The 15694-nt window shown below is 38.8% G+C and overlaps 1 protein-coding gene across 1 annotated transcript in view; it reads left to right on the top strand.

The window, feature by feature from the left end:
* LOC128638821 (caspase-8-like) overlaps positions 1–15694 on the top strand; it is a 79015-nt gene that overhangs the window by 30205 nt on the left and 33116 nt on the right. The window contains exons 3-4 of the mRNA XM_053690958.1: positions 7991–8120; positions 13032–13072. Coding sequence (XP_053546933.1) covers positions 7991–8120; positions 13032–13072 — 171 coding nt within the window. The remainder of the gene's footprint in view (positions 1–7990; positions 8121–13031; positions 13073–15694) is intronic.

Raw genomic sequence — 15694 nt, 5'->3', positions numbered from 1 at the left:
TTAAGATGGCGGTGACAATTGTGGGATGGGGGAGGGAATAGAGCTGTTTGTGAGGGGTCAGGGAGGGATCAGGGGGTGGGATGTGTCAGGTGGGAGACTGATCTCTACACTAAAGCTAAAATTAACCCTAGAAGCTACCTAATTAACCCCTTCACTGCTGGGCATAATACAAGTGTGGTACGCAACGGCATTTAGCAGCCTTCTAATCAGGGCCGTCTTTAATATTGACTGGACCCTGGGCAAACATTTTATTCATTTCCCCCCCCCCCCCATGCGATTTCACTCTCCACCCCAACATCCTAGAAAACAACTAAATCTATTTATTTTATAATTGTTTTAAAATTATTATCCAAGCAGTGGATCATCCATTGCTGGGATAATCATTTAAAAAAAATGAAATAAATTGCAATATGTGAAACTGGACCTGAGCAGTACTAATAAGTAAATACATATATAAATTCCTCCACTGTGGATACATTTAATATGATTTTGAATGTGATTCTGATGTGAGATTAGCTGGTTAAAGCGATTTAGGGCATCCAACAGGAGCAAAGCAAGGTAAAGACTGAGGAAGAAGCATGGAGGTGCAGACAAATATAGGTTTACTGACTGGAACAGCAGAACTACTATGGGAAGCTGTAAAATATGAGAGAGGAAGAATAACTATAAAAATAAACCTTATCTGAGGAGCATGGCTGTGAAAGAAAATGGCCGCTGTGTGAACAAGCTCCGTGCAAGAGTGGCCGATATTCATCCCCTTGACCTACTCATCTAGCGGGGAACCCCTCTACTCTACCAACCTTTGGCAACAGATCATGCCCTGACTTAGCATGCCCTTTCTTCTTCCACCCCGGAGCCGTACGACACGCTATCACACACGCCATAAGGCACGCATCACAGGGCAGGCCTGTCGCAGCAATCTGACTTTGGAGTTAATGTGTGGGGATAAGTGGGATCCACCGCTGGAGGTATCTAGTGCTGGGTTAAGGGCTATATTGAAGTCACCACATGTTATGAGGGAACCCTTGCTTTCTGCTAAAAGTATGTTTGTGAGTTTTTTAAAGAGTTTGTCTTGAGCGTACACACTAACTAGGGTGACTAGGCTGTTATATAGGGTGCCTAGTAGAAGGATTAGGTAGCGCCCTTCCTTATCTTTGATTTTTTTGGATAACGTAAACGGGATATTTTTCCTTATTAGGATACCCACTCCATTCCTTTTAACCACACGCTGGAACCTGAACATTTGGTGTACATCAGCAGCCTTCGTCCCGTATAGCACCACATTAACAGGCAGCTTCGTACTGCTGCACCAGGCAGGAACCTCATGAAGGCGACTTCACACTGAGCAAATATGCCATGTCCTGGGGACATAAGGTAAGGCCTATACGCTACATGTATATAGTTGCTAAATAAGCACAAGCATGCCAGAGTCCATAGCAAACTTAAATACAACCATGGGCAAAGAAGTTTAGCATCATTTACCCTGACCCAACAAGCTAAAATATGCGGCTATTGTGACACAGGGGTGACACTGAAACAGGAAAAGAGTTTTAATAGGGCTTTGAAACTCAGCTGCTGCAACGTCTCCTGAAAAATCCTAATCAGAGATTTTTACTATAAGGGACACATTTTCATAGTAGCATAAGTCTACCTAACCGCATGCAGAAACCTCTGTTTAGTACCTAACCTTTAATATTCCGCTACAGAATAACGTGGCACTACTCCTACACCTAACTGCCTTACCGGACTGTCTATTCTTAAACTGGGAGAACGTACAATCTTTCAGACACCCTGCATTATACAGGCGCCAGAGCCTACCCTTTACTGCATCTAACAACATGGCGGGAAAGAAATCAACCAGAGTGGAAAAGGGCCTAAAAACACACTCCAGCACGCCTATTTCTGTCAGCACTCTCTTTCCTTCACAGGAATCTCCTTGTGGCAATCTGCCAGACTCTCCTACTGCAAGAAGTATTGCCTCAGAAACTACTACCTCCTCAGCTGCCATAATGGCAGAATACGCTGAAAGCTGACATAGCTAACCTCCCCAGTAAAGCTGACTTTGATTCCTTGAGATCACTAATAAAATCTTAGCTGTCATCTATCCGGAATGAAATCACAGATATAGGCCACAGGATGGAGGAGGTTGAAGAAACTCAAGATACTCTAAATGAAATGGTTAGCAATATTGGCACACAAGCTACAATACATGACTCCAAAATCGATGCACTTCAAGATAAGGTCGAAGACCTTTAAAATAGGAGCGTAAAACAATCTGCGGTTCCGAGGAATACCGAAGACTGTTCAACCCTCAGACCTCCATGACTATCTACAAGGTCTGTTCCAATATATCAAGGCTAATCCGCAAGCACCATCAGTGGAGCTGGACAGAGCTCATAGAGCCCTAAGAGCAGCCTCCCCCAACTCACTGCCTAGGGACGTTATAACCTGCTTCTTAAAATTCAAAGATAAGGAGGAGATATTGGCATAAAGTTCAATACGGTAAACGTAAGGACAGAATCACCTCTCCATCAACAAACCCTGAGGAACAGACAACTTGACCTCCTTCTATCAAGAAAGTTGTGAGACTCTGTATTCTTGTTTTGACTCAATGCTCCTCCTTTCACACTATGGACAGCTGTACGTTGATAGACTTTTAACTTGAGGAGAGAGTATAATGTCTAATATAGCTTATATAGCCTTAGAGTTATGTTTTGTCTACGTAAATGTCTTTTCTATTTCTTGCTAACTTCACCCACTATTATTAGCGCCAAGTTATGAGCTCCTGTAGGCCCTGGCCCTCTCTGAAGCTTGTCTGTAGTCCCAGGTTACCCGAAAGTATAACTATAGCTATATACACTTAAGGTTATGAGGTTTAGTTGTAAATAACTAGCCTAGCTAGACATTTTAATGTCCCACATCTCTCATTAAACATTAAAAGGTTGGGGATGGTCGGCCATGATGCATTCCTCTCCCTTGTGTCGAGATGTTTCTTTTCACGATTGTTATTTTCACTGATTTTATTATGCTTTATTATTATTGTTATAGTTATATTTTTGTTCTCATTGTTGTGTTAAGGAAGTGGTCAACATCTAACCTGAATCCCAGGTCTCACACCCAAAAGTACATTATACTTCTGAAAATCTATCTCTTTGTATTAACCATGTTATGCACGAGTCACACGCAGCACATAAACCAAATTTAACTCTCCTTACAGTTAATGCTAAGGGTCTAAATAGCCCTAGCAAACGCGGAATAGTCTTAAAAGATCTCAAACACCATTCAGGGGACATAGTGTTCCTACAGGAAACACACTACATACACGATAAAAATCCCAAAACCTTTCACTTCAAGTTTGGAGACTCCTATTATGCCTTTAATGAGGTTAAGAGGAATGGAGTGGGTATCCTAATAAGGAAAAATATCCCGTTTACGTTATCCAAAAAAATCAAATATATGGAAGGACGCTACCTAATCCTACTACTAGGCACCCTATATAACAGCCTAGTCACCCTAGTTAGTGTGTACGCTCCAAACACTTCTCAAGACAAACTCTTTAAAAAACTCACAAACATACTTTTAGCAGAAAGCAAGGGTTCCCTCATAACATGTGGTGACTTCAATATAGCCCTTAACCCAGCACTAGATACCTCCAGCGGTGGACCCCACTTATCCCCACACATTAACTCCAAAGTCAAAACCTGTCTCAAAGACCTAGTCCTGCAGGATGTCTGGAGAATCACCCATCCGGATGTCAAAGCTTATACGTTTTATTCCTCACCACATAATAGTCACTCAAGAATTCACTATGTTATGATGGATGTTACAAGCCTCATAGCAGTGAAAAACCTATATATACTCGCTAGAGTCTGGTCTGATCACTCCATGATTAAATGTAACTTAGCTTGGCCAACCGCACCATTTTACTCTTTCCACTGGAAATTAGATGATGAATTGCTAGAGGATCCCCTATAGTTCTCCAAAATTGAACACTCACTACTAGAATATTTTGCTTTTAACACAGGCACTGTACAAGACCACAGAATCATTTGGGAGGCTCACAAAGGGATCTTAAGAGGTGAACTTATAAGTATTAAAGCCCATTGGACTAAACTATATAAAATAAAGCTTCAACCCATCTTAGACAACATAGAAAAGCTAGAAATGGACCAACTCCTAAATCCCACCAACAACACTACAAAAGTAGAATTAGAAAAACTTAGAACACAAGCTAAAGCATATATGCTATATGAGAATAAGTTACAAGCCCTCAAATTGCAACAAATCTTTTACAATGGCGATAATAAATGCAGTAGCATCTTTGCACGCAAATTGAGGCACAAAACTAATAAATCATACATACCAGAGATAAAAAACAAACTCAACCATAAACAATCTTCTACTGAGCAAACTGCAGAAAAATTTAGGGTTTATTACGAATCCTTAAATAACCTCTCCCCCACTGACCCAAATTTAGATACCATGGCAGATGCAAATAAATTACAAAAAAACGGAAAATATCTAGATAAATTAAAGTCCCCCAAATCACAAAAGGCCAAGTTTCTTTCCTGAACAAACCCTTTAGTAAAAAAGAAATTGAGGGGGTGATAAAAAAAATTACCCTCGGGAAAAGCCCCCAGCCCAAACGGGTTCTATACAGGTGGTATCTTACACCTGTAAGATGTCAACAGCTGTTTAAATATAATAGTGACAAATGCTGGCGATGCCTCTCCCACACAGGAACAATGGCACATATCTGGTGGCAGTGCCCAAAGATCTTCTCTTTCTGGCTACTAATTATCGAGGAATCCTCCAAGCTTTTTTGCCCCTTAGTAGATGATAACCCACTTATTTGGCTATTTAACCTAACCCCTAGAAAATTAACCCCCAGCCAAACCAAACTATTGAATATTTTAATTAATATCACAAATTCACTAATTTCAAATAATTGGAAGACCTACTCAACTCCCAGCATTGCGCAATGGATAGACAAATGCAACAAAGTATTGGGTTTAGAAGAATATGCATACTTTAAAAATAAACGCAGGGACATATTCCTAGAAATGTAAATCTTATGGGAATCCTATCTCTCTCAAAAATTCCGAGACACTCCCCATGAATGCCCCAGCGGATCGTCCCCTTAGCTTAACGATCATAAGCAGAGACATAGACTTATGTATTTTAGCATGCTTTATATATGACATATCACTTTTGGTACTACCTAAGTATGTTATTGTTGACCTTTTCCCTTTGTTATTTTACAGTTATTGTATTCTAGTGAAGGATGTACAGGAGATTGTCTATGAGCATGCCTTTTAGTCAATGGTATACAATTGTTCTGTGCATTTCTCTAATAAAAATATTTTGAATAAAAATAAACCTTATCTTAATGTGTAAAGTATCAGCATGATACTATACATCAGCCACAGCAACACATGTCACTTCTTTGCTAGGAAAACGTTCCCTCTCACCCTGCACTAGACGATGCTGTATGGGGGAGGGGAGTGTGTGCACTCACTTATTCTTCCCACTGACAACTTCCTACACTGTTCTCCTAACAAACTTCAGTTAGTTGATCTTAGGGCCACAGCAGAAAGAGCAGATCTAAGGGGACCAGCAGACTGGATGCTGTCTGCCCAAGGCTGCATGGATACAGACGAGTCATACATCCTCAAGACTGAAGAGAGCAGTGTATGCCGCTGCACAGATGCTCACATTCTCACGTGCCTGCCGCTCCGGCTTTCTGCTGCATGCGACTACAGTCAGACCTATCCAGAAACAATCCCCACCACCAGATCAGTTACCTGGCAATAGTGGTAACCCCAGCAGGACCTTTTCTGATGCAGTGGGATTGGCTGGATGCCGAGTTAGGGCTTAGCATTCAGTAGTGCACATCTAAAACGGCACTTGGCACTCGCTTTTCATGTCACAGTTAAGCAGAGAACTTTTGACTGTGACAGTATTAGGACTGACTGTGTGTGCCCCCCATGTCACTTGACATCAGCAGTCTGGCATGAACCAAAAAAAATTTTTTTTTTTTTTAGAACGCTTGGGCCACTCAACAAAGACTGTGCCTTGGGCAGCTGCCCCTTTTGCCCTGGGTTAAAGACGGTCCTGCTTCTAATTACCAAAAGGTAACGCCGAAGCCATCAATTTCTGCTATTTCTGAAGAAAGGAGATCCCAGAGAAGCATTTACAACCAGTTGTGCCATAATTGCACAAGCTGTTTGTAAATAATTTAAGTGAGAAACCTAAAGTTAGTGAAAAAGTTAACAATTTTTTTTTTATTTGATTGCATTTGGCGTTGAATTGGTGGCATGAAATATACCAAAATGGGCCTAGATCAATACTTTGGGTTGTCTACTACACTACACTAAAGTTAAAAATTAACCCTACAAGTGCTACCTAATTAACCCCTTCACTGCTGGGCATAATACAAGTGTGGTGCGCAGCGGCATTTAGCAGCTTTCTAATTACCAAAAAGCAACGCCAAAGCCGTAAAATGTCTGCTATTTCTAAAGAAAGGGGATCCCAGAGAAGCATTTACAACCATTAGTGCCATAATTGCACAAGCTGTTTGTAAATAATTTCATTGAGAATCTTAAAGTTTGTGAAAAAGTTAGCAATATTTTTTTTATTTGATCGCATTTGGCAGTGAAATGGTGGCATGAACTATACCAAAATGGGCCTAGATCAATACTTTGCATTGTCTACTAAAAAAATAATATATATATATATATATATATATATATATATATATGTAAAGAGTTATACAGGGATTCCTGACAGATATCAGTGTTATAACGTAACTATCGCTAATTTTGGGGGAAAAAATGGTTTGGAAATAGCAAAGTGCTACTTGTATTTATTGCCCTATAACTTGCAAAAAAAAACCAAAGAACATGTAAACACTGGGTATTTCTAAACTCAGGACAAAATTTAGAAACTATTTAGCAAGGTTGTGTTTTAATGGTTATTGATGTGTAACTGTTAAATGAGTAAGAGGAAAATTACAGCTAAACACAAACACAGCAGAAATGTAAAAATAGCCCTGGTCCCAAACGTTCAGAAAATGGAAAAGTGGTCTGGTCACGAAGGGGTTAAAGAGGCGTGTTACTCAAATGCTTTTTAGCATGTATATAAAAGAGCAGCTATTGACCTTTCTTGCTAGAAAAAAAAATATTGTTAAAGGTACAGTCTACAATAGAATTGTTATTATTTTAAAATATAGATAATGCCTTTATTACCCATTCCCCAGTTTTGCATAACCAACACAGTTATATTAATACACTTTTTACCTCTGTGATTACCTTGTATCTAAGCATCTTCTGACAGCCCCCTGATCACATGACTTTTTAGTTATTATCCATTGACTTGCATTTAGTACTGTGTTGTGCTAAATCTTAAATAACTCTTCAGGTGTTAACAAAATGATAATTATATGGCCCACATGAACTAGCAGTCTCCTGTTGTGAAAAACAAATTAAAAAGCATGTGATTAGGAGGCTGTCTATAGAGCCTTTGAAACAGGCAGACATTTAGCGGTTTAAATGTTATAAAATATATTAATCTAACAATGTTGATTGTGCCAAGCTGGGGAATGGGTAGTAAAGGAATTATCTATCTTTTTTAAAACAATAACAATTTTAGTGTAGACTGTCCCTTTAAGTAAAAGTTGTTTAGACTTAACATGAAGCTGACAGGAAGTTCACACAATTGTGTAAAAAATTGGACTCAATGTTCATTGGCTGATAGGAATAACTCACACAGAAAAGGTTTTATTCAACACCAGAAGATCAATAAAAAACAAAAAACAAATACATTTTGAAACATTTTAGATGGAACATAGAACATAGATGGAACATATATGGCTCAGCCATACGATGTTGATGTTCTAGCTTTCAAGTAAAAAAAATGTGGTTGTGTTTAATTTAAAAAGTGAGTCCTCAATGCATCTATCCAATGTTGTTTTTCTCCTTATTTATTTCAGAGTATGCTGGACATATTTATCGAAATGGAAAAAAATGGAATGCTGAGCGAAAACACCTTGGTTGATTTGAAGAAAATATTTGAGGCTGTCAATAAAAGTCTCCTACGGATGATTGAAAACTATGAGACAGGTAAGCTTAGTATGAATCATTTACTCTATTCTCAAAAGGATATTTCTTATAGAGCTATAAATAATCTGTCTTACAATTCTAGCCAGAGACCATATTAAGGGGTTGATTTTAACATTTCTTACCAAAAAAAAAAAAGGAAAAAGAAACACCTTTATGGCAAACATGTAAATGTCTATCCCACCCACTACCGATGGACTATACAATAGCAATCAGTATAGGTTTAATCAATCGAGACCCTCTATTAATATATGCTGTAAAATGGTGTCAGTAGCCATTTCAAATTGTATTGCACATGCGCAAGATATAATTATTCCAAATAGTCTTGGAATATTCACAAACACATTGAAAAGGTCAGTTTTACACTTTATCACCTTTTGCTGTGGAATTTGATTTGTCTTTTTTCTTGTGAATATTTAGTTGATAAACTGTAATTGTGATTGGTGAAGTTATTTATGTCTGTGCATTGTGTGCTTGACTTTTCTGATATCCGATCCAATATTTTTCCATTATGAAAAACATAATTTATGTAAGAACTTACCTGATAAATTCATTTCTTTCATATTAACAAGAGTCCATGAGCTAGTGACGTATGGGATATACATTCCTACCAGGAGGGGCAAAGTTTCCCAAACCTTAAAATGCCTATAAATACACCCCTCACCACACCCACAAATCAGTTTAACGAATAGCCAAGAAGTGGGGTGATAAGAAAAAAAGTGCGAAGCATATAAAATAAGGAATTGGAATAATTGTGCTTTATACAAAAAAATCATAACCACCACAAAAAAGGGTGGGCCTCATGGACTCTTGTTAATATGAAAGAAATGAATTTATCAGGTAAGTTCTTACATAAATTATGTTTTCTTTCATGTAATTAACAAGAGTCCATGAGCTAGTGACGTATGGGATAATGACTACCCAAGATGTGGATCTTTCCACACAAGAGTCACTAGAGAGGGAGGGATAAAATAAAGACAGCCAATTCCTGCTGAAAATAATCCACACCCAAAATAAAGTTTAACAAAAAACATAAGCAGAAGATTCAAACTGAAACCGCTGCCTGAAGAACTTTTCTACCAAAAACTGCTTCAGAAGAAGAAAATACATCAAAATGGTAGAATTTAGTAAAAGTATGCAAAGAGGACCAAGTTGCTGCTTTGCAGATCTGGTCAACTGAAGCTTCATTCCTAAACGCCCAGGAAGTAGATACTGACCTAGTAGAATGAGCTGTAATTCTCTGAGGCGGAATTTTACCCGACTCAACATAGGCAAGATGAATTAAAGATTTCAACCAAGATGCCAAAGAAATGGCAGAAGCTTTCTGGCCTTTCCTAGAACCGGAAAAGATAACAAATAGACTAGAAGTCTTACGGAAAGATTTCGTAGCTTCAACATAATATTTCAAAGCTCTAACAACATCCAAAGAATGCAATGATTTCTCCTTAGAATTCTTAGGATTAGGACATAATGAAGGAACCACAATTTCTCTACTAATGTTGTTGGAATTCACAACTTTAGGTAAAAATTCAAAAGAAGTTCGCAACACCGCCTTATCCTGATGAAAAATCAGAAAAGGAGACTCACAAGAAAGAGCAGATAATTCAGAAACTCTTCTAGCAGAAGAGATGGCCAAAAGGAACAAAACTTTCCAAGAAAGTAATTTAATGTCCAATGAATGCATAGGTTCAAACGGAGGAGCTTGAAGAGCTCCCAGAACCAAATTCAAACTCCAAGGAGGAGAAATTGACTTAATGACAGGTTTTATACGAACCAAAGCTTGTACAAAACAATGAATATCAGGAAGAATAGCAATCTTTCTGTGAAAAAGAACAGAAAGAGCGGAGATTTGTCCTTTCAAAGAACTTGCGGACAAACCCTTATCTAAACCATCCTGAAGAAACTGTAAAATTCTCGGTATTCTAAAAGAATGCCAAGAAAAATGATGAGAAAGACACCAAGAAATATAAGTCTTCCAGACTCTATAATATATCTCTCGAGATACAGATTTACGAGCCTGTAACATAGTATTAATCACGGAGTCAGAGAAACCTCTTTGACCAAGAATCAAGCGTTCAATCTCCATACCTTTAAATTTAAGGATTTCAGATCCTGATGGAAAAAAGGACCTTGCGACAGAAGGTCTGGTCTTAACGGAAGAGTCCATGGTTGGCAAGATGCCATCCGGACAAGATCCGCATACCAAAACCTGTGAGGCCATGCCGGAGCTATTAGCAGGACAAACGAGCATTCCTTCAGAATCTTGGAGATTACTCTTGGAAGAAGAACTAGAGGCGGAAAGATATAGGCAGGATGATACTTCCAAGGAAGTGATAATGCATCCACTGCCTCCGCCTGAGGATCCCGGGATCTGGACAGATACCTGGGAAGTTTCTTGTTTAGCTGAGAGGCCATCAGATCTATCTCTGGGAGCCCCCACATTTGAACAATCTGAAGAAATACCTCTGGGTTAAGAGACCATTCGCCCGGAAGACAAAGCCTTCTTTATGGATTCAGAAACAAAATCTCTTATGTTATCAGGAACATTCTGCACCTTAGATGTTGAGGGAACTGCAACAGGCAATGGTACATCACTAAAGGAAATATTATCTGCTTTAACAAGTTTGTCATGACAATTATTACAAACAACAGCTGGAGGAATAGCTACCAAAAGTTTACAGCAGATACACTTAGCTTTGGTAGATCCAGCAGGCAGTGGTTTTCCTGTAGTATCTTCTGGCTCAGATGCAACGTGAGACATCTTGCAATATGTAAGAGAAAAAACAACATATAAAGCAAAATAGATCAAATTCCTTATAAGACAGTTTCAGGAATGGGAAAAAATGCCAAATATCAAGCTTCTAGCAACCAGAAGCAAATGAAAAATGAGACTGAAATAATGTGGAGACAAAAGCGACGCCCATATTTTTTAGCGCCAAATAAGACGCCCACATTATTTGGCGCCTAAATGCTTTTGGCGCCAAAAATGACGCCACATCCGGAACGCCGACATTTTTGGCGCAAAATAACGTCAAAAAATGACGCAACTTCCGGCGACACGTATGACGCCGGAAACGGAAAAGAATTTTTGCGCCAAAAAAGTCTGCGCCAAGAATGACTCAATAAAATGAAGCATTTTCAGCCCCCGCGAGCCTAACAGCCCACAGGGAAAAAAGTCAAATTTTTGAGGTAAGAAAAATATGATAATTCAATGCATAATCCCAAATATGAAACTGACTGTCTGAAAATAAGGAAAGTTGAACATTCTGAGTCAAGGCAAATAAATGTTTGAATACATATATTTAGAACTTTATAAATAAAGTGCCCAACCATAGCTTAGAGTGTCACAGAAAATAAGACTTACTTACCCCAGGACACTCATCTACATGTTTGTAGAAAGCCAAACCAGTACTGAAACGAGAATCAGTAGAGGTAATGGTAAATATAAGAGTATATCGTCGATCTGAAAAGGGAGGTAAGAGATGAATCTCTACGACCGATAACAGAGAACCTTATGAAATAGACCCCGTAGAAGGAGATCACTGCATTCAATAGGCAATACTCTCTTCACATCCCTCTGACATTCACTGCACGCTGAGAGGAAAACCGGGCTCCAACTTGCTGCGGAGCGCATATCAACGTAGAATCTAGCACAAACTTACTTCACCACCTCCCTTGGAGGCAAAGTTTGTAAAACTGATTTGTGGGTGTGGTGAGGGGTGTATTTATAGGCATTTTAAGGTTTGGGAAACTTTGCCCCTCCTGGTAGGAATGTATATCCCATACGTCACTAGCTCATGGACTCTTGTTAATTACATGAAAGAAATAGTGTTATTGGTTGTATTGTGTTCATTCCTAAGTAAAAAAAAAGGCCTATTGGGAGCTGATAAATATGAGCAACAAGATTGGAATCGACTCTTATGTCCCTCCAGAGCTTTATCTGATATCCAACATCTCCACCCTGCCTTTTTATTACTATGTATATAGAACACATGGAATACCACTCTTCTGTGCAGTTCACTCCTGCCTAATTTCCATGGCTCTATGTATGTATATATATATGAAAAGAGTAGGGTGTTTTGGCTTGCGCTGTGCGTTGCAGATAGTATTTCAAAGGCAGCTTAGTCTGGAGATTCCACTATCATCAATGGAATAAATTGTAAAGGGTGAGAGTTGAGGGTCCCAGACTGTAGCGCTCATAGAGTTTAGGAAACATAAACAATAAACAAATTATGGTGCAGTATGTATATACTAGTAACTTATATAATGAAGAAATAAGAATAGTGCTCACCTTTTTAAACCTCAAACATGTGAGGTATGTGAGGAGCGTTGGGGGAGTGGATCCCAGTCTTTATTACAGATGTTTGTCTCTTGATGCCTTATTGGAGTATGGTATTCGGTAGAATATGTGCTTCTTTCTTTTTCTGTGTGGATATCCTTCTCCTCTTGTGGAGTATGGAATCTTTAACTTTCGGTGTAGGAATTGCTTCTCCTCTCAGGAGTATGGTAATTTCCTTTTGTAGTAAATGAAAACCTCAGATGCGAGTATTAGGTTAAAAATATATTCATTTTATTTATACACAAACTGATGTCTGTGCTTGTAGTTAAAAATTCTCAAAATGGAATGAAAACACCTTTCTACAAGGAACGTTAGGTGCAATTGAAAGTCACTTGAAACAAACGATACAAGTCACAAAGATGTCAGTGTTATTGGCTTGTGAGTTCCGTTTCCATCAGATGGATGAATACTCTCAAAATGTTGATGGTGGAAAATACCTGCAGATGTTGTACAGACATGTTAGTAAACTATTTTAAAATTACTATGTTGTGTAAAGCAAGTACTCAAAATGCATACATATGTACTTATTTAAATATTGTTTTTCTAAAGCATTTATTTTTGCTGCAATTTTCCAGGTTTGAAAAAGAAATGCAACTCTCAAGAAATCCAACTAAAGGTAAAAAATATGTTGAAGGTAACTTGTATATATATTGGGTTATTTCTTAAATAATTATAACAGTTATAGTTATCTTCAATACATATTTTGGGTGTGGAGTGACAGCCTCTACTCCATCTTTGGGGCATGCACTGGCAAAGCCATGTGTTTCTTCCGTCTGGCTGTTATATGTAGAGCAATGTTTTGCCGCATTCTATGGCATCCAATGGGTTCATGGGAGCTTGCCCCTGGCTCCAATGTTGACACTGATATTGCTGCTGCAAGATTGTGTACATGATATCCTTTTGAAAATACAACCCCAATTCTGAAAAAGTTGGGACAGTATGGAAAATGCAAAAAAGAACCAAGTAATTTGAAAATTCAATTCACCTTGTACTATATTAAAAACACATTATTAACACATTATTTGATGTTTTACTTTGTGAATTTAATGTATTTCAAATCTGATGACTGCAACATTCTCCAAAATAATAGCAATGTGACAAGCTAAAATAAGAAGGTGATGTGAAACAGGTGAGGCAATCGTGTAATCATAGTACATAAGGAGCCTCCAACAAAGGCTCTAGTCCTTCAAGAGCAAGGATGGGTCGAAGCTCGCCAATCTGCCAACAGATGCATTAGCGAATAATCCAACACTTTGAGAACAACATTCCCAGAAGACTAATCGGTAGGATTTTGGGCATTTCACATTCTACAGTGCTCAATTTAATTAAAGATTTCAAGAAATCCGGTCAAATCTTGGTGTGTAAAGTGTAAGGCCGAAACCACTTCTGAATGTGGGTGATCTCCAATCCCTCAGACCTCACTGTCTCAAAAACCATCATGAGTCTAATGAATATCCTGACATGGGCTCAGGAATACTTTGGTAAACCTTTGTCAGTCAACACCATTCACTGCTGCATCCACAGATGTGAAGGCTTTACTATGCAAAGCAGAAGCCATACTTCAAAACTGTCCAAAAGCACAGTTGGCTTCTCTGGGCTCAGTCTCATCTGAGATGGACAGTAGCACAGTGGAATTGTGTATTGTGGTCCGATGAGTCAACATTTCAAATAGTTTTTGGAAAAAACAGCTGCTGTGTTCTCTGGGCCAAAGAGCAGGTCCAAAAGCCAGCGTCTGTCGTGGTATGGGGGGTGTCAGTGCCCATGGCATGGGTAACTTGCAGATCTCTGAGGGCACTACTAATGCAGAAAGATATGTATACATTTTGCAGCAACATATGCTGCAATCTAGACGTCGCATTTTCCAGCAGGATAACGCCAAATCACATTCTGCCTGGATTAAGTGCATGGTTGTGTAAGTAAAGAGTGCGGCGGGTGGTAGCATGGCCTGCCTGCAGTCCTGACCTGTCTCCAACTGAGAATGTGTGGCGCATTATGAAGCGCAAAATAAGGTAAAGAATGCTTCGTACATTTACACAGCTGAAGACATGTATAATGGATGAATGGGGGAAAATTCCGCTTGCTAAACTTAATCAACTGGTGTCTTTAGTGCCAAAACCCTTTATAAGTGTTATTAAAAGAAAAGGTGATGTTACACAGTGGTAAACAGTCGACTGTCCCAATATTTTTGGAGTGTGTGGCAGTCATCAGATTTTAAATGAGTGTAAACTTTCAAAAACATGTTAAATTCGCAAAGTAAAACATCAAATAATGTGTTTTCAATATAGTACAGGGTGAATAGAATTTTCAAATGACTCTTTTTGTTTCTTTTTTTGCATTTTCCATACTGACCCAACTTTTTTGGAATTGAGGTTGTAGCAACATTGCAGCTGTGGTATTATAGCAACTGTGATATGGTCTTCAAAGGGAAATTGACACTGATTGACTTTACTGCTCTTTAAAATTCAAAACCAGAACCATAAGTTATGTAATTACTTTCTAATATAACTCACTACGAAAACCTCACCTGTAAGTATCTAGCTTTGTGTCAGGGATGAATTTTGATGTCTAGAAAATGTAACAAGAGAAGCGCTGCGTGTGTGTATTGATTTATACAAAGACGTATACAGCTGGTATAAAGGTACTCACATTTCGAAAGAGTACCTAGAGACTGGATTTTCTGCAGCAATCCAGCTAGCTGATCGCCGGTCAACAGGGACACTGGAACAAAGCCAACTGCTCAGTTCTCTACAGCTCTAGCTCATGAATGGCCAAGGTTTAAAGTAGTTAAAAAAGGAAGTTAATTGATTCATAAAATGATGCATTCACAACTTAATACACACAGAGAGAAGCACAATCACAGGAACGAACAACCGGCTCAATATCATTGTTAGCCTGTTCTATGGCGATTTACCACCTGGGTGCAGCTTCTTTTAGCCCGGTAATGCTTTTCACAGAGTAGAACTTTCCTGTAGTATATCAGTCTGATTCTGCCTATTACGGTCAGTCCAGTGCCGAAATACCAGGCAATTCCTCTCTGAACAAGGAACACAGCAACCCCAGATGATCGTTTTGGCCTTCATTGGGCCTCATCAGTGAGGTTCACAACTTAAAACCAAGTGACCAAAGCAATGAACCAAGTATACAATTTGCAATGCGTTTCTCAATGGTAAAGCTGTTTCATCAGGATCAATGCAGTTACAGCCCCCTTTGTTTACACCCCCCCCACTAAAAGGTATTC

Source organism: Bombina bombina, chromosome 1 (genome assembly GCF_027579735.1).
Source record: "Bombina bombina isolate aBomBom1 chromosome 1, aBomBom1.pri, whole genome shotgun sequence".
NCBI lineage: Eukaryota > Metazoa > Chordata > Amphibia > Anura > Bombinatoridae > Bombina > Bombina bombina.
Note: the sequence above shows the minus strand (reverse complement) of the source record. Positions and strands in the feature narration are given on the sequence as shown.